The 20,361-nt window shown below is 40.9% G+C and overlaps 1 protein-coding gene across 1 annotated transcript in view; it reads right to left on the bottom strand.

Moving 5' to 3' along the window:
• Positions 1-20,361, bottom strand: part of ADAMTS16 (ADAM metallopeptidase with thrombospondin type 1 motif 16) — a 491,484-nt gene that overhangs the window by 120,348 nt on the left and 350,775 nt on the right. Inside the window, exons 15-16 of the mRNA XM_073587783.1 lie at positions 16,067-16,190; positions 3,735-3,979 (exon numbers count right to left, since the gene is read on the bottom strand). Of these exons, the coding sequence (XP_073443884.1) occupies positions 3,735-3,979; positions 16,067-16,190 (369 nt within the window). The remainder of the gene's footprint in view (positions 1-3,734; positions 3,980-16,066; positions 16,191-20,361) is intronic.

Raw genomic sequence — 20,361 nt, 5'->3', positions numbered from 1 at the left:
GTTACACCCAACCATTAACCATGAGTGGAGAAAATCGTTTGGTGTTATCATTCATATTCTCTGAAAAAAAGGCCAAGAAAGCAAAAATTCTGCTGGGGTATGTAAACTTTTGAGCACAACTTTACAGGTGCCATTTCTGTTACATTTGGATAGAGCACATACAGGACACTGAACAGTGTTATTCAATAGGACTGTTTCAATAAAGATTTTTTTTCACACAGACTGGTTGAGAAAAAGAATTTCAGCATCCACTAGTCTCTTCTCTATTTCTGATGAGATTGTCCTATTCAAGTTTGGGGATGAGCAAATAAAAAAAAATCTCATATGGATAATCCATACTGCATCAAATTTTTACAGATAAGTGGCAATTCTTAACACAGGAAACTGTATTTGGTCTTAAATATTCATGGTAAAATAATGACACAGCTGGCATATGGTGGAATACAGATGACAACAAGAAGAAAACTGTTTTTTTTCTGGATAAGCAACAGGAAAGTTTTCATGCGCTTGTCTGAAACCAGCCTAACAGATATAGCTAGTGAAAGAACAATGTTACAGTAGATAATTGCTGATTTGTTCCCTCAAGTGCAGCTCAGCACTTATAATATCAATGGCTATATTTGTAAAGAACAGATCTTTTGAAGTTCAAATTCGACTTCAAAAGATAAGAGGATGATGCGTTGATTTATTCTCACATTTATTTTAGTCTACATTTGACAAGTTTTCCTATTTCACAGAAATTGGTCTATGTTTACCTATTAAAATCCTGACTGAGTTATGGGTTTAGGAGGCAAAGTCTCTTTCACATTTATATTGTTAAAGATTAAACCTGTATTATGTAATCTACTTCTCCATGACCATATGCCTTGTATTTCCATATTGAGTGATATTTAGCATCTTCTTGCCATGAAACTGCTAGAAACATGGATCCATGATTAGTTAATGTACATTTAGTCAAAGTTCTCCTGAGTAGTTTTATGTTGGGAGAACTGTGAACATATACACTATATATCAGTCTGTATGTAAACAGACAGTGTTACCTGCATAATAAGAACACGTATAGCATCAGGGCTGTACACATTAGACTACTGTTAAGGCCCCGTCACACACAACGATCTCGCTAGCGAGATCGCTGATTTTGTGACGCCACAGCGATCTCGCTGTGTGTGATGGTGATCAGCGACCGCCCCCCCTGATGGTTATCGCTGATCATCCTCGATCGGCCTGGGCCATTTTTCGATCGCTGGTCTCCCACTGGCCAGCGCGCATTGCTGCGTGTGGCAGCGAGAGACCAGCGATCAGCGACGCTGGACGCTGGTTTCTAATGTAAACATCGGGTATCCAGGAGTCGCGCGGCTCTTAGATACCCGATGTTTACCTTGGAAACCAGCGTGTAGCCAGTTTCCAAGGTAAACAGCGGGTATCCAAGAGCCGTGGCTCCTGGATACCCAATGTTTACATTAGAAACCAGCGTCCAGCGTCGCTGGTCCTGATCGCTGGAGGGGCTGTCTTGTGACAGCTCACCAGCGATCAGCCTAGCGATGTCTCAGCGATCCCATCATGTCGGATCGTTGGTGGGATCGCTGGGACATCGTTATGTGTAATGGGGCCTATAGATGAACCAGAAGATTTTGGCTGGTTAATATGGCCTGAGGCAATGAATGCAGGATGGATAAGGGCTCATTCAGACTTCATTCTGATTTCGGACAGCAATGCACAGATTGGCCGTGGCTCTCCCAAACAGAGCGTAGAAATGTATGAAGCTGTCATGCTCCGGTCGGGAGACTCATGGCCAGTCATGCATTAGCGGTCCACAATTGAACAGAGATCCACAAATTTCTGGAGGAGCCTTTAGGTAGCTGAATTTCATAATGCCCAATTCCTTTGTTCTAAGGGGAGGATAGCTGCTACAAAATGTGTCTGGATGCAACTTTCTGGTGATTTATGCTGTGAGATTATCAGGATTTCATTTATAGGAGAGCTCATTTCAAGACAATATTGCAGTGTTAACAGAATGCTGATCACTCTTAAGGTTCCATTATATTTAGCGATGCACCAGCGACCCCGACAGTGATCCGACCCGGTCAGGATCACTGGTGCATTGCTAAATGGTCGCTAGTGAGCTGCCAAACAGGCAGATCTCACCAGCGATGCAGCAGCGGTCGGCGGTCGTTACTTACCTGTCAGACGGCAGCTCTGCTGACTTCTGCTCACGTCCATGGAGTCGCTCGTCGGCGCCAGCAGGATGCCGAAGACGAGAAATGAACCAGGATGATCTCGCACGATCAACGATATCCAGCGGGGGGGCCGGTCGGAGGTGAGTGTCACATGTAGCGAGATCGCTAGCAATATTGCTGTTGCGTCACAAAATCGGTGACGCTTTAGGCCTCTTTCACACTTCAGTTTTTTACAATCAGTCACAATCCGCCAGGTTTTGAAAAAAACGGATCCTCAATTTTTTTTTGAGGATCCATTTTTTTCCCCCATTGACTTCCATTAATGGCGGATTGTGACGGATTGCCGTCCGTTGCATCCGTTTTTTTTGAGGATCCGCCAAAAGTTGCTGTCCGTCTCCATCCTCAAAGATTTCAAAACGGAGCTTGCAACGTTTTTTTCTCTGGCGGATCCTCCAAACACTCATTTAACCCAAAATTCTTTCTGGGTGCTGGATGAAAAGGAAAAAAAAAAAATTCTCTCTCTCTCTCTCTCTCTCTCTTCCCAGCCAGCGATTCCTTTAAATTTCCTCATTTTCAGGATCCGTCTGAAAACAGATCCTGTGCCATCCGTTCACATCAGTTGACAACGGATCCGCTTGTCTGACTTTTTGGCGGATTTGAACTGATGCAAAAAACTGAAGTGTGAAAGAGGCCTTAGCGATATCGCTAGCGATCTCATTATGTGTAAAGGGGGCTTAAAGGCCCTTTTACATTTAGCGATGCACCAGCGATCCGACCCGGTCAGGATCGCTGGTGCATCGCTAAATGATCGCTAGTGAGCTGTCACACAGGCAGACCTCACAGCGATGCAGCAGCGATTCAGCGCACGATACTCACCTTTCACACACAGCGATCCTGGCGTCCTCTCGCCCGCCTCCACGCGTCGAAATGGAGCCGGACATTCTCGCGCGATCAGCGATGGACAGCGGGGGAGCCGGTCGGAGGTAAGTATCACACATAGCGATATCGCTATAACGTCACAAAATCGGTGACGTTATAACGATATCGCTAGCGATATCGCTATGTGTAAAACCCCCTATAGAACCAACAAAATTCTGTTCATCAGATTAAATGATCTTTGGGTTTGTACAAAAGATCACAGTTCTCCGCATCTCATTGTACTGTTTAAATAGGACCCATGCTGCCTAGAACAATGGCAGCCTATGTGCACAATATTCTATTACAGATTGCTCAGAGTGCATCGTTAAGCTTGGTCTACCTGTCTAAATAGGCCTCTGATGACAGCGGATTAGTAAATGTTTAATGGCAGTAGTTTAATGGGGCTAATCGGCTAATTTAAACTCACCTTGATGCCCTTCTAAAATTGGAATTTTATTCTACAGACTTTCTTATACATATTTTAATTGATGGTAAATGGTTCATCTTAATGAATAAAATGAATAAAGGTTTACTCAATCATAAACTACTAAACGTCTAACTTCTCCCATAATAAAAAAAGAAGAATCCTAATAATGATCAGAAAACTATATTTAATAACATAATAAATGTAAAACTCACTTCCACTATTATTGTTTCATTTGTTGGTCCAGCAGAAATCAACGTCTCTGGATTATTGTAAGGTCTTTTGTATTCAAAAAGTGCTCCAGCAAATTTATACTGGCCGGGCCAGTCGATGGTCCAGTATCCATTGAGGTAGTATTTTTTCTGTGTGTTACGTACAGAGATGTAAGAGGTAGAAATATTCATTTCAGAAACACGAATGCTACGAGATCCAGCAGGTATAGTGACCAATGAATAGTATTCTGTAGTAAAAAAAAAGATACAGTAATATTGTATGTTTATAAATCTATATACTGTACATACTGTATATGTTTCTATATCTTATTGTTGGAGTTTTATGAATATACAGCAAATTTTTTATAAGAATATGAACAATATAGTAGGGCGCAGCTAAGCTTAAACGGATAAAAGCATGGTCCTATGACTGTCTACCATCACAAAGATAATTGGATACATGAAAATATAAGTTTGACTTTTTCATACAGGGCAAAAAAAATATGTTTCAACAGTCCTGAAGATGGTGCTCTGTACATTTCCTATATGTTCATAAAGAAAAATCATGGATGTATAAAAGACATGAGTTCTTCAACATTTATTTATTTTAATGTCCTATATGAATCAGCAAAAAATTAGAGCATTTATCTATAATGTAATTGAACTTTTGCATCTACTTTTAAAAGTCCAGATGAGCAAAGATAAAGTTAATTTCCTATATTTTTACCCTCACTTTTTTCTGATTTGCAGCTTTTTTTGTTTATATGACTATATTAATTATATAAACAAAGTTCTGCAAACACATTACTAGATATTGTTTTTCAAATAATTTTTATTAATTTTTCATAAGGGAAGGAAGGGTGAACAAAAGGGAAAAGGGATTACCATATTTTTCGGACTGTAAGACGCACCGGACCATAAGACGCACCGCAAATTTTGGGGTGGAAAATAGGGGGGAAAAAATAATGTGTCAAATGGGGGTCCGTCTTACAGTCCGAATTCCATGGGGTGGCTGTGCTCTGTGGGGTGGCTGTGTCCGTGGGGTGGCTGTGCTCTGTGGGGTGGCTGTGTTCTGTGGGGTGGCTGTGTTCTGTGGGGTGGCTGTGCTCTGTGGGGTGGCTGTGTCCATGGGATGGCTGTGTTCTGTGGGGTGGCTGTGCTCTGGTCACAATATACTTACAAATCTTGTTGCGGCGGTCCCGTGGAGGTGGTCCCAATGCAGCCTCCCTGTGCTCTGTGGTGCGGTGGTGTCGGGGCTCTGTAGTGTGGCTGCAGCGGGGCTCTGTGCTGCGTGGGTGGCTCCGCCTGCATTTCGTTAAAGCCTGAAAGCCCCCCGCAGCTCCGTTGCTGCGACGCGGAGGCCTCTGGACAGATGGCCGCCAGGGGCCTCCAGAAAGATGACCGCTGCTCAGTTTCAGATCTCCGCAACGAGATCTTGTCCCGAGATCTTGTCCCGAGAACTCGGGAGACGAGATCTCGTTGCTGTGATTTGAATTTGAGTATGTGCCGCTCCCGGCAGCCATCTTTCTGGAGGCCACCGCGCTGCAGCAACGGAGCTGCGGGGGGCTTTCGGGCTTTAACGAAATGCCGGCGGAGCCCCCCACGCAGCACAGAGCCCCGCTGCAGCCACACTACAGAGCCCTGACCCCACCGCACCACAGAGCACAGGGAGGCTGCATTGGGACCACCACTACGGAACTGCCGCAACAGGATTTATAAGTATATTGCGACCATAAGACACACCCCCATTTTCCCCAAAAAATTTGGGGGAAAAAAGAGCGTCTTATGGTCCGAAAAATACGGTTATATAAAACTTAGAGAACTCTTCTTTTATAATAGATGCTTTGTAAAACATGCCATACAATATACTTTGAAAACATTAAACATTTTACTGTTGTATTTATCTTAATAGTATTAAACTAAAGACTAAACTAACCTAACACTACTACCAATCCAGACTTAAAGCTTAACCTTAGTCGCATTCCTGTAGGAACCGTAAGCAGCTTATTGTAAATACAAAAATTTTGAGTTCCACCAAGCCCACTTTGTGTGGTATTTATTCAAAGAGTTGCTATTAAAAGCAAATCTTTCTTCTGTGGAGCTATGGAAACGTAACGTGTCTAGAATATCTGAGAAGGAAGGGATATCTGATTTTTTCCAAAAAAATGCTAATGAATTTTTTATAGTTAGAAAGATGTGAATCATTATATATTTGGTTGAAGGATTGATACACTCCAGATCTAAAGAGAGAAGTACCATCTGCGGGGTTACAGTAATTTCACTATCATGTAAAGTATTAATATGGATTTTGACTTCCTTCAAGAGGATTTTTAGTTTTGGACAACTCCAAAAGATATGATATAAATTGACAGGGTTTCCACATCCTCTCCAACATTGGGATGAGATCTCCTGATTAATATGGGATAGCCGTATAGGCGTATAGTACCATCTATTCATGACTTTATAAAAGGACTCCTGTAAGGCCATAGAAATAGTAGACTTATAGGTATGCCTAATGGCGTACTCCCATTGTTCTGGTTGAACTATAATATTTATATAAAGCTCCCATTTGTGCATATAATTGTTTTTTGAAAAGGACGTACCTTTGTTAAAATGTGAGTAGATATTTTTAATACTCCATTTAAACTTATGATTAATATTAACTAGTAATGAAGAGGCAATTTCCAGATTCTTAAGGCCCCGTCTCACTAAGCGACATACCAGCGATCCCGACACCGATATCAAGGTGTCAGGATCGCTAGTAAGTCGCTATGTGATCGCTGATGAGCTGTCACACAGACAGCTTCACCAGCGATCAGCACAGCGATGCCGAGCGCCCAGCATTGCTTGCCATCCTGTAAAAAATAGAATCAAAATAAAAAATATAGTTATTCTCACCTTCCGACGTCGCGTTCAGCCATCCTGCCTCTCTCCACGCTCCGGTCCCAGTGATCCTTTTCACGAATGACCGCGAGATGTCACGGTCTCGCGGGATAACAAAGTCTCGCGGTCATTCGTGCAAAGGATTACTGGGACCGGAGCGTGGAGAGAGGCAGGATGGCTGAACGGGACGTCGGAAGGTGAGAATAACTATATTTTTTATTTTTTTTATTATTTTTTTACACCTGATCGCTGGTCTCCCGCTGTCACACACAGCGATGCGTGCTGGCCAGCGGGAGACCAGCGACCAAAGAAATGTCCAGAGGTTTCTTGCAGCGATCAGCGATACCGGCAGGGGGGCCGCTCGCTGATCGCTGTCACACACAGCGATCTCGCTGGTGAGATCGTTGTTGTGTCACAAAAGTTGTGACTCAGCAGCGATCTCGCTACCGAGATTGCTTAGTGAGACGGGGCCTTTAGCCCTGCTGCGTAACAGCTTTTTTATATTCTCTTTTACCGTAAAAAAGAATATATTTCTGACGAGGGCAGATGATATTTGGATTTAAGCTCACTAAAAGTACTAAACTCTTTCCCATCCCATAAGTCTCCAACTTTTTTTATGCGTACCTCATCCCAGGTATCTGGTATTGAGAAATTGTAAATCAGGGCCAAGAAGGAAAGAGGGAGTCTTCTAATCATATCCTCCTTATTCTCTTTCCCATGTAGCTTAGCCAAAATGTTCCAGGCTGAGAATATAGCTGGAGGATTGGATGGTGGTGCTCCTTCTGCCGAGATTCCAATAAGTAACTGAATAGAAGTTTTGGAATGGAATTATAATTTATTTGGGCTCTTTCTATATCCAGCCATGCCGGATGCAAACTCTCTTTGAACCAATCCTGACTGAGTTTGATGAGTGTCGCTTGGTAGTATGACCAGATATTGGGCAAAGTGAGTCCGCCATGTCTCTTTGTTTTGTATAAAATATCTGCTGCAATCCTTGCCTTTTTATTTTTCCATACAAAGAGCTGAATTAAATTCTGAATTTTTGTTATAAACGAGACTTGTATGTTTAAAGGGATAGTTCTAAATAAATAAAGAATTTTTGGTAAGATGAAGACCTTTACCATTAAAATTTTTCCTAGTAGGGTCAGGTCGTGCGTTTTGAATCTATGGAAATCTTTGGAAATAGTTTTAATAAGGTTATCTATATTGGTGGGGATAATGGATTTAAGTTTAGTGGTAATAGTGATACCCAAATAAGTAATTCCCTTTTCTTCCCATACAAAATTGGATTGCTTTTTGATTTTTTCAATTACCGTGTTATTTAGATTGAAGGGTAGAATTTTTGATTTCTCTGAGAATCGGTCTATGACCTGGGTCAAAGCTTTTATTGAGTTTATTGGATCTGAGATTGAAATGATAAGGTCATCAGCAAAAAGTGTTATCTTATGCTGACATTGCTGTGTTTTGATGCCAGATATAGAATTATGATTCCTAATTTTTTCAGCCAGGGGCTCAACCGCAAGGGCAAATAGTAAGGTTGATAAAGGACAGCCTTGCTTAGTGCCATTTAAGATGTGGAATTGCGTAGAGAGATGGTTGTTAATATAAATTCTTGCATTCGGTTGAGAATACAGGGAAAAGGTTGAGGAGATAGATTTATTATCAAAGCCAAAATTAAATAAAAAAGTTTTTAGATATTGCCAATTCAATCTATCTAATGCTTTTTCTGCATCTAGACTTACGAGCATAGAGGGGATGTTTGATGTCTTTATCAGATTAAGCAAATTTATAATTCTTCGCGTCCCATCTGAGGTCTGCCTGACCGAAATGAAGCCAATTTGGTCTTTTCTAACCAGGTAAGGCATGATATTTTTTAAACACTCTGCAAGGACTTTGGCATATAACTTAATATCGCCATTTATTAGCGATATGGGTCTGAAATTTTGGACTTTTTCCATGTCTCCAGTTTCTTTTGGTATCATTATTATTGATGCTTCCAACATGTCTGCAGGGAATGCTCCTAAATTCGAGGCATGGTCAAAAAGGGTTTTCAAATGAGGTGAAAAGGTGACTTTTTTAAAATATTCGTTTATAAACTCATCTGGGCTGGAAGACTTCAGTGATTTAAGTTTGTTTATAGTGCCTGCTATTTCTTTCACACTGAAAGGTGAATTTAACAGCTCTAAATCTGAGGGAGTTATCTGTGGAAGTTTTAGATCAGAGAAGAAAGAGTCTATGGCAGCTTGATCTGGGCTAGGCATTGCAGAGTCAGACTTTAGATTATAAAGCTTGCTAAAATATTCTGCAAATACATCTGCAATGTCCAAAGGATGGTGTTTAAGATCTCCTGAGGAAGATCTAATTTTCTCTATTCTCCTATGTATGCGTTCTTGCTTTAGTTTGTTAAGCATGTATCTAGTCGGCTTATTCGTGGACAAATAAGCATTAGATTTGGATGCCCGAATAATTGAGTCATACTCCGTTATGAGTTCCGCCCTAAGTTCCTGCCTTAGCTTCATCAGTTCTAAGTGAATGGCATGAGATGGATAGTCAGATTTATTTTGTTGATCCTCTTTTATTTTTATTTGGGATAGCAGGTTGGAAATTTTTTCCCTTCTTTTTTTTTATGCCTAGCTGAGAGTTGCATTAAGCAACCCCTAATGACCGCTTTGTGCGCTTTCCATAGTATAAATGGGTCAACATCTGATGAGGAGTTTTCAAAGAAGTAGTTATCAATAGTATTCCTAATTATCTCTCTATATTCTGGGATTTTTAGCAATGTCAGGTTGGTTTTCCAAAGAAATGTATTTTTTATCGGGGGGACCCAGAATAAATTCCCCCATAACTTGGGGAGTGGTCAGAGAATGATTTGTTTAGTATTTCAAGTTTTTGAATTGAGATAATGAGAAAATATTAGTTAAGAAGAGATCAATTCTGGATGATGTTTTATGCACATCTGAATAATGTGTAAATTCTCGTGAGGTTGAATTGAGACATCTAAAGACATCGAAAAGTTCATTTTGGGTGATCCAGTTTTTTAGAGTTGGAGCCAAATGACATACGGTAGACGAGGAATCCATATTTCCATTTGGCACTATATTGAAATCCCCTACTATTAGTAGCTCTCCCCTCTTGGCTTCATCCATTTTTTTTAATAAGTTTATTAAAGAAGGAAAATTGTCTCTTACTTGGAGCATACACATTGACTATTGTACATATTTTACAATTTAGGCTGCAAATCAGGATGTGGAATCTACCCTGAGGATCAATCTCCTCACTGATCAGTTGGAATGGGATATCTTTGCTTATAATTGTGATAACCCCTGCCCTTTTTTGTCATTAAGTGATTTGTACATGTGGGGGTAGTTTTCGTGTTGGAAGTAAGGGTGGCCATCCCTGGCTAACTTGACCTCCTGGAGGCAAACAATCTCAGCCTGTGCTTGTTTTATCTCTTTCCAAGTGGCAAAGCATTTGTATGGGATATTTAAGCCTCTAATGTTGTATGATAGAATTTTTACTTTTATATTTGCTGCCTACGTTCCTACAAGTTATAAATTACAGTCTGGATGTGAACAATCAAAGAAGAATATCAAAGACTTTCTTAACTAAGCCTAAATCTGCACAGTAATATTTCAAACAAAACTTTGTTCAACTCGAATAGAGCTCTCCTGAGGGATCACACCTCCAGTGAGACCTTTCTCTAGTTTGGGGAGAACAAACAAGAATTGTGGCAAAGAACCCGCCCAGTCACCCCAACACTATACGTAATAAGACTAAAGGCATGTAGACCATACCTACGAGGAGATTAAGGCATAGTGTTCATCCCTTATCTTTGTGGGCTAGTACTTCTTGGATCTAGTGCATAAAGTCTAAACCCTCTTCTATTGTAAAGAGAGGGATATTCTTTCCCTTGTGCCAAATCAGCAATTTAGTCGGGAATCTCCATCTATAGGGGGCTCCCAGATCTCTAAGTTTGGACGTTACTTCTCCAAAAGCCTTTCTAGCCTCCATCGTGGCTTTTGAGAAATCCGAGTAAATTTTGAGGTTGTTATATGGAGGTGGGAAGGACCCCTTCTCTCTAATGGATTTCAAGATTAGTTCTTTCGGTTGGAAAAAATGTAAGCGCAAGATAGTATCTCGCGGTTTGTCAGCGGCGATGCCTCGTGGACGCGGCAGCCTGTGGATCCTGTCTATAGTGAGCTGTAGCTCAGATAGAGAAGGAGCTGTTTTTTTAAAAAGGGACTTGGCGTAGTCTGCAAGGTCATTCTGCAAGACATTTTCAGGGATTCCCCTGATCTTAATATTGTTTCTTCTGCTCCTATCTTCTAAGTCAGTTATTTTTGATCTCAGGGATAGGCGCTCCATTTTTAATTCCAAATTTTCTTTTGCCAGGGATTCTGATTTATTTTCCACTTTTATTATTCTTGCCTCATTGCTTTCAAACCTCTGTGTGAAACTCCTACATACGTCTTGTAGGGAGTCTTTGTTCGCCTCAAAGCCGAGTCTAATAGACTCGGTCAGGGCTTTGCAGAAATTAGCTATGAATCCCTCAGTAGCTACCTTGTTTGATGTCAAAAACTTATCAAAATTGACCGGTAAAAATGAAGGATCTGCTAAGCCAGTAGGCTCCGGGCACCCCCTTTTTGGTTGTGGTTTAGTAGGACTATGGTTGGGGGAGCAATTATGTGACACACAGGTTGAACCCGTTGCTCGAGGGCTGCCTCCCAAAGCTCCCTCCTCTGGTCCCTTCCTTTTCTATGACTTAGAGCTGTCCATCTCCTCCTCCAAAGATATCTGCCCCCCTACATTAATATCTATATTGCTTGCGCTTTGTGGGGGACCTTGTGTCTCATTTTGAGATTTTGGGTCCAGAGGTCTTTGATCCAACCCTTCCTGTATCACTTTACTGTAAGATGTCATATATAATTTTTTTTTTAGGTAGTTAGAGGTCATATTTCCTTTTTTATAAGAGATCTGGACCTAAAGGAGTTAATAGATTTTAAATAATCTGATGTTGGACTTGTATTATTGGGACCCCTGAATTTTGAAGCCCTAGCAGTGGAGGAGTTTCCCTTTTTTGTGGATTTAACTCTATTGGCCCCAGTTTCCATTTACAGGGCTCCTGTCGCAGGTTCACAGAATGAGCTATTTTATAGGGTCTTCCTTCTGAAAGCAATTTAGCAAGTCACAGTCCTAAAAATCTTATAGTTCAAACAGTAAATTTAAACCCACATATAATTCCTAGGAACTCAATGTTTTTCTTCAGAATAAATGTTTTGACCACAGCGGGAAGGGGGTTATTACTTATTTAGCTTATTAGGAGAAAGCAATCCTACAATAAGTAAGTTAGTCACTGTTCGAAGAAATTAGAAGGACTTCAATGTTATCCTTCTGCAACAGATGGCAGTGTTGTAAATAATATCTTTCTCTATTTCACTGCTTGATCTATTAAGCACATATAAGTAAATATGCCAGGGACGATGAGGAGTTTATAGAATATATGAATTCAACACAGTATGGCTGTGTTATACTAGTTATCTCAGTCCAGTTATATCGCTGACGTCTGTCTCACACTGAATCAGGCTGATTTCTGCCTCCCAAATTAGTTCCTATGTATCTCCTACTGTACCTCAGGGTCACCAGTTTTAATTGTATGGTTTATCAATCACTGCCTGACCCTAGGTTTTACAATAGAAGTGTACTCTGAAGCAGCCAAGCTGTTTCCCCCTCTGTCGTTTATTTACAGGGGATTAATGTCAGTCTCTCAGTTATGCCTCTGCTGCTGCCACTCACCGCCTGTCTGGCCCTTCTTATTCAGCAGGTGTCACCGCCATTTTCCTGCCTTATGTCCGGTCTCTGGCTTCTCCTTTTGTCTTGCCGCTCTTAGTGTCTCCAGAGCACTGCTTTCTTCCACAGGTCCCTCCGTCATTTCTTTACCATAGACCCGACTCACAGCCGCTTCCTGGATCTTGTTGCTTCGTCGCCATTGCGTGTGAGGTAGTTCTGCGTGTGAGGTAATTCCCTGTCAGCTGGTGAGCAGGCTTTTCCCGCCACTTTTCTCTCACCACCGCCGACTTCAGGGGTCTGTAACTCTATAAATAGCTCCTCAAATTCTCTGGAAATGGAGGTAGATGGTCCTCAGAGGTATGTGCATATTTCTTTCAGGTACTCTGAGGTAAAGGTCTTCTGTTGCACCGTGAGGGTCGCTTTATTGGGATGACTGTACAGGAACCCAGAGCTCAAGCTGCCACCATCTTCAGCGCTCAAGCCACGCCCCCATTACTAGATATTGTATGCTTTAGGCTATGCACCCACGTTGCAGAAATGCTGTGGAAATTTCCGCAACATTTCCGCACTCCCGCCTTGGGTAAACGCATGTGAATTTGCATGTGTTTTCCCACAGAAAACAAGCGTTTTGCAAGCCTTTTTCGCTTGCGGAATGCTTGCATATTCCAAGCGATTAGCATCACTTGGAATGTGATAGGTAGGATGTTAAAATAATAAAAAAAATAAAAAATATTGTTATTCTCACCTTCCAACAACCCCCGATCTGCTCTGTGGCGCTCCAGGCATCTTCCGGTCCCAGTAATTCTTTGTGCGAAGGACCTGAGATGACGTCATGCTCGCGAGAGCGCGACGTCATCACGGTCATTCGCGCAAAGCATTACTGGGACCGGAAGATGTCGGGAGCGTGGTGAGAGGCGGGAAGCATTTCAGGGGCCGCCGGAGGGTGAGTATATCACTATTTTTTATTTTTATTCTATTTTTTACAGGATTATGGTACCCATGGCCTGGAGTACGGTCTCCTCTCCTCCAGACCCTGGGTACCATCCGCACATGATCCGCTTACTTTGCGCATGGTGGGCATAGCCACATGCGGAAAATAAGCGGATCAATGCATTCCTATGGGTGCGGAATGGCCACGATTCCGCAAAAAGAATGAGCATGGTGTGGATTTTACCGCGATGCGATTCCGCAGCGGTAAAATCCGCAGCATTAGCAGAGCAATGCGGAATCCCATAGGATTGTATGGGATGTGTTTTCTTAGTGTTTTTGCAGCGTTTTCGCAGCGGAAAATCGCTGCGAAAACGTGAAAAAAATGCAATGTGTGAACACAGCCTAACATTAATAAAATGGACCATGAACAGCAATAGTCTCAAAATGAATTTGACTTTTGTAGGAGAGCTTTCCAGGCATGAGCTTGGTCTAGAGATGAGTGAATCAGGCAAAGCTCCAATTTGTCTGTTGGCACAAATTTTCTGTGGAAATTCAATTTGTGGAATTCCCAGAGCATAATGTCCACTATTATGCTTTGGGGTCTCTCCAGACCCCAGTGCATGATAAACATAAAATGTAAAAAATAAACAAAAATACTTATAATCACTCTCTGCTCACCTCTCTAAACCCTCCGCTCCTCGCATTCACCTGTCCAGTCCTTGTGGTATCTTTAGATTATGGTCACTTGTGCTGAACCTCTCATGCTGGGCTGAGACTTCCAGCTTTGATGGGACCAAGGAAGGTTCTTCATTAGTGTGCACAAGGTCACAGCAAACACTTTGACCTTTTGCTTGTGTAAGGAGGAAGACTGGGCTGCGGGTACCTGTGCGGATCCGGGTCCGGAACGGTTGAGGTTGTGTCCCGTTTCCCGGGGGGAAGTAACAGGGCACCAGACAGGTCCCATGACCCCGGAAGAGGGGGCGTGATTAGTCATGGAATCTGGCTGGAAGCTGAGGGAAAAAGCACACTAGCTGCAAAGAGGCCCCCGCTGTCAGTGTGCGAGCAGCAAGGCAGGCAGCGCGCTCCGCACCTAAACCGCCAGAGCTGCAACGGACTGCAGCAGACAGACTCAGTGACCTAGAGGCAGGTAGTGAGGCTAAGAGGAAGTGCACTGTCCTGAAAGAACCTGTGCTGCGCAGGCCTGCGTTCAGTTACTCCCGCTGGCACCAGCGGGGACTTGTGTGAGGGAGGTGCAGTGTGCCCGATGACTACCAGAGAGGAAGGCGCCGTACACTCCGTATCCGGGAGTACAGCACATGTGCCAGATAAGAGAAACCGAGTACGCGACTGATTTGCCAGTTTATACTTGCCGATCTACGTTGGACTCGGACAGTGCTGTGGCCTTAATTGTCTCCGCCACATCAACTTATGGACTAGGGGCTCAGCAGAAGGTACCAGAGACCAACTGCTGACTCCAAAAGACGGACCAGCGTTACCAGCAGAATTCCCACTCTGACGAACTTATGACACATTAAGTGATTCACTTTTTTTAGGCCTTTTACAATTCAGAAAAATGGTTGCCAGGGAGAACAATTTTCCTGAATCTGCGCAGAAGTGAATTTCAAAGAAATACCCATTTTGGCAAATGTGGATTTTTGTAAAGTTCAATTCCACTCTAATGCATTTGCTCATCTCTGTGATCTTACAAAGTTCACTGGGCAGGGAGTAGGTGAGCTGTGATTGCTTACTATGAAAAGTGTGATCCAGATTTATTTAGGTGTTATCTGCCATTGTAATTCTGGTTTTTAATAAGGATGAATTAATTTCTGAAAAGGGATCTCTGCTGAACTGGAAGTATGAACCTAATTTTAGGTTTATTAGCCTAGTGAAAAAAATATAAAATTTTAGGATTTTTTTTTAAGTAAAAGGAGTGACTAGGGAACATTTTTTTTTAAAGTATGGATGAAATTTTCCAGTTGATGACTGTCTTCCATGGGTCACATAATGTGTTTGTTTATTGTTAGGTTTTATTCATTTTTTTTACTTCATGTTGAAATTGTCCAATTTCATATATGGTACTTTAGGTCACTGTGAATTGTCTTCTCTACAGTTGATAGTCAAAGATCATTCTCTGAATATTCTAAAAAAAGCTTGTTCATCTGTTGGCTAAAATCATTAAAATACATATATTGCCAGTTTTAAACACTGTTGAAGTATCAATTGTTGACCATACGATCATTCATTTAACAGATGTTCAACCATCAGCATACTTCTATCTAATGTGTATGACCATTGACCACCTTTAGTATGTCTCTTAAAACCAGCATTAGGACAATATGCTATAAGCGGGTAGCTCTATAAGGTGGTTTTTTTTATATCTAAAACAAAATTTCCTTACTTAGGAATCTGATTGAACTGAAAGAACTGAATCCACTGAGAACAAACAATGCTCATCATGACTTCAGGTGTCCTGGGTTGGCCACTAATGACATCACGGAGACTCAAGGAGAAACTTCTGTAACCTCTACTACCACCTGATTCAAATTGGAGCTAATATAGCTCATCTTAACTCTCTTTCCTTCTTGTGATTCTCCACAAAAATTCTAAATGTAACATAGACTAAATATCATTTTCAGATATTGAATTAGAGATATAATCTGCTTAGATAGGGTCTCTAAGTACAATAAACATGCATATACTTTTGAAGCTCATTTTCTATAGCACATGTTGCTTACGATTAGAGTAGTGCTGCTTTGTGTACTGGCTTCTGTAGATCTTGCAGGATGAGTTATCTCCTTTGCAGATGCCACATGAATCGTGCGTAGCATTAGACCCGAGGATCTGGTCACAGCCAACTCTCTACCGAAAAGAAGGTGGGTTAGTCTCTTTCTACTCATTTACTTAATAGAAAGCTATGCCTATTTCAAGACAATAGCTTACAGCTATCTTTCAATTTCAAGAACAAATCTTCCAACATCTTCAGCATTTTTTATACATAGGAATTCATGATAATTTATAGTGATGATATGGTTGATTATTTTTTAATATGCTTTTAAATGTACACATTTGTAAAGTATGGTTTTGAATTCTCAAATGATGACAAATGTATAATTATAAAAACATATACATACATATACATATACATAGGACGCACAAAACGCCCATTGCATGTCCGGTTAGCAGAGCATTTGCGCAATATTGGAAACAGATTTATGGGTCACCCTTTATCACACCATTTTGCTAATCAGCATGGAGGCTCTATTAAAAATGTTAAAGTTACGGGTATTAAAGTGGTTAAAAAAAGCTGGCGGAAGGGGAACTTTATTCAACAAATGTCAAGAGAAGAAAGTAGACTGATTTTTGAAATGAATACATTTGTTCCTAATGGACTAAACAGCGAGATTGAATTGTTTGCCTTTAATCAATGAACATGGAGTTTGGAGACTGCGGGTATATATGAACGTAATTGAGCACCATAGACCATCTCTGAAGAAGGAATCCGGTGATTCCGAAACGCGTAAGACAGCTTTTTGGTCGTTTTTGTGCTCACTAGCCAGTCACGTGGTGTTCCACGTGACCGTGACGTCACGCAAGGTCCTGCACCTTTTGCTACCTTGCCGGCTTTTGGACTGTACTCGTGCCGTTATACTCGCCGGGTGTCGGCGGCGGTCACGCTACTAGAAGGACGCTTGCTACCGGCCGGAGCAGCGTCCAATACCTGCAGTCACCAACTGAACTCTAACGCTCTCAAGCTCATTTTCGTCAGCATCACTACTGTTTGCAGCGTCATCCTTGCACCGGGACCCTGCTTGAGGAAGTATCCTTCGACCAGTTCCTTATTCATCTGAACGAAGGTATCGGTACATATATTTTGTGAACCAGCTCCACTGTAGATATTTCTTTGAAACCTCTGAATGGTATCCTGCTAGCGCAAATTACTTACTTTTTGATTTGACTTTTACTGTTGGACAAATTGGGTGGTTGTTGTCCTTATTTGCAGCTGCAGGCGGTATCATATAGGAACCTGCGCCTTTGTGCTTATGTTTTTATGTTTTTAAAAAAGGCATTACCACCGCTCACAGAGGCAGCATTGTTCACCTTTATTTTAAATTAATTGAGCCATTTGTTTATAGTAAATTTGTAGGTTGTCTGCATACTATGGCCACTTTATGGTCTGATAGGAAGGAAAGGATATACAATATCCAGAGATTTTTTAATTTCGAACAGCATGTATCTGTGGCTAACCCCGATAAGGTGGAAATATCTCAGACGATTAAATCACTTAAAACCTTGGAACAATATTTATTGAAAGAAATGAGAGACTTGTGGGAGATATCGACGCTGGAAAGATATCTAGCCTCTGATTGTATACCAAAGGGGTTAATGGTGTACAAACCCCTGACGGGTGATATTGGGGACTCAGAAACATTAGCTGAATGGGATGTCATGTTTAAGGAATTTTCTAAAAGAACTGTATCCTTCATTATTGAGAAGAGGAGGAGTGAACTACTGAGGATACGCAGAGAAATTATGAATTTATTTGAAGAGATCAAACCATATGAGCTCCACCCTGAAATTATATACCTCTCTGGTAATATTAAAAAGAGGATACGTAATAAAGAAAAGGAAATAGTAGAGAAAAAACGTAGAAAATTTGGGAGGGACTCGGTTTTCACCATTAATAAAAATTTAATATCCATAACATCTAATCATGGGGATAGCCAAATAACCAGAGGCGAAGTTGCACATCAGTATGAAGAACAACACTCTCCTAAATCTTCAGGTCCATTGTTAACTTTAGATGAGATACATGGAGAGGAGACCTCTCTCCTTACATCAAGTGAAAGATTTTCTATCCATCTCACTTCCGATATGGAAAATCCTACACACATGGAAATAGCCAATAATGGGGGCACCACTGAGATACAGGGGGCAGAATTACCAGCCATTTCCACACCACTACCCTCTATTAGTACCCATAACCGATTTACGGTTATAGAAAACATAGAAAATATTCCCTCTATGGGGAGTGATAAATATAAAGACAATCCTCCAGTAGACAGTAGAAAGGACAAGGTTGGTCCGAGGGAACAACAACAAAAAAAATCACAACTAAAAACAAAGCAGAGTCACCTTTCTTTTTTTCAGTTAGGCCAAAAAAGAAACGAAAAAGGGGGTGTAGGGGCGGGGAATCTACCAAAAAAAAGAACATACAACAATCCCCATCAAAGATAGATCAAATATCAGCCCCTGAACAAAAAATATTTAATCTAAGTCAATATCCCCTACAAGAAAATGAATCCCGTTTATTGAATAAAGGTCTGAAGTACGCCCCCAGTGTTAAATTTGATAAATTTCAGGCTTTTGTGGGTGTAAAATTGTTCATGAGGAAACTAGCCCTGAAGAAACACTATATGAAAAAGAAAATTAGTAGCAATATTGATGACCCCATGAATACTCCTGATCTATATATACACACTGGTCTAAAGAAAAAATCTAACTTTAATCCTATACAGGAGTATTCAGAGGCATTTGAAGCTTTTCAAAATAATGTTATACTCGAAATTAGAAAAATTTCGGACAGGCGATGTAATAAATTTAAACACAATTTATCACATAATGAAAGAACAGCCATTAAGCAACTTCAGGAGAATAGGGAGATTACTATCAGACCAGCAGATAAAGGGGGCGGTATAGTAATACTAAACACGTTGGATTATGAGAAAGAAGCACTCCGGATTTTGGATGACAGACAAACTTATAAATTACTAACCCATGATCCTTCTAATGAGTATCTGGTAGAGATGCGGGAATTGTTAAACAAGGGCTTTGAAAAGGGTATTTTAAACAAAAAAGAAATTGATTTTATTAATACACCTCATCCTAGAGTGCCGTACTTTTATTATTTACCTAAGGTGCACAAAAATATGAGCCAACCACCCGGGAGACCGATTATTTCTGCTATTGGGGGTTTAACATCAAATCTATCCAAATTTGTTGATTGTCATTTACAAAGATTGATACCGGATCTCCCGGCGTATCTTAAGGACAGCACCCATATTTTAGGTATTTTAAAGAAGATACAATGGTGTGACCACTACATCTTGGGCACACTGGACATAACTTCCTTGTATACAGTCATTCAGCATAAAAAGGGATGCGAAGCAGTGGAACATTTCCTGAGGAAGGATGGTTCACTGCCGCTTGACCAAATTGAATATCTCCTTGAGTGTATAAATTTTATTTTAACTCACAATTTTTTTCGATATGGGATGGACTACTACTCCCAGCAGTGGGGTACAGCTATGGGCACGAGGTTCGCACCTAGTTATGCAAATCTGTACGTTGGAAGATGGGAACAGGAAACCATCTATCCCGACGGCAGATTACTAGCGAACCTCGTGCTATGGCATCGATTCATAGATGATATTGTTTTTATATGGTCTGGTGGTCCCTTGCTATTGGAACAATTTTTTAATTCACTAAATAAAAATTCCTACTTTTTAAAATTTTCTATGACCACGAGTTCAAAAGAAGTTAACTTTTTAGATTTAGAGATTTTTGTAGAAAACAATGCCATTGGCTCGCGATTATACCATAAGCCTACAGATTCTAATAATTTTATTTCACTTGACAGTTGCCATTTACCTAGCTGGCTATTGAATGTTCCAAAAAGTCAATTAATTAGAGCCTATCGCAACTGTTCGAAAAGGGAGGATTTTGAGAGAGAGGCAGAGGCAATGATGAAGAAGTTCTCCAATAAGGGTTATGATCCAACATCTTTAGTGAAAACAAAAAAACTAGTGGAAAAAATTCCAAGGGATCAATTATTGGAACAACGTATGAGAAAAAATGCCAATGCTTTTATGGAAGACACCCCCATAATTTTACAATATAACTCTAATAGTACCATTTTTAAAAAAATTGTCAGGAGACATTGGAATATCCTGAGAAATGATAAGGTTATAGGGGAATCTTTACCAACATACCCTAGGTTTATTTTTAGGAAGGCGCAAAATTTGGGAAATCT

This window comes from Dendrobates tinctorius, unplaced genomic scaffold (genome assembly GCF_039654945.1).
Source record: "Dendrobates tinctorius isolate UK_male_01 unplaced genomic scaffold, ASM3965494v1 ptg000102l, whole genome shotgun sequence".
Classification (NCBI taxonomy): Eukaryota; Metazoa; Chordata; class Amphibia; order Anura; family Dendrobatidae; genus Dendrobates; species Dendrobates tinctorius.
The sequence above is the reverse complement of the archived record's forward strand: the minus strand, read 5'-3'. Positions and strand labels throughout refer to the sequence as shown.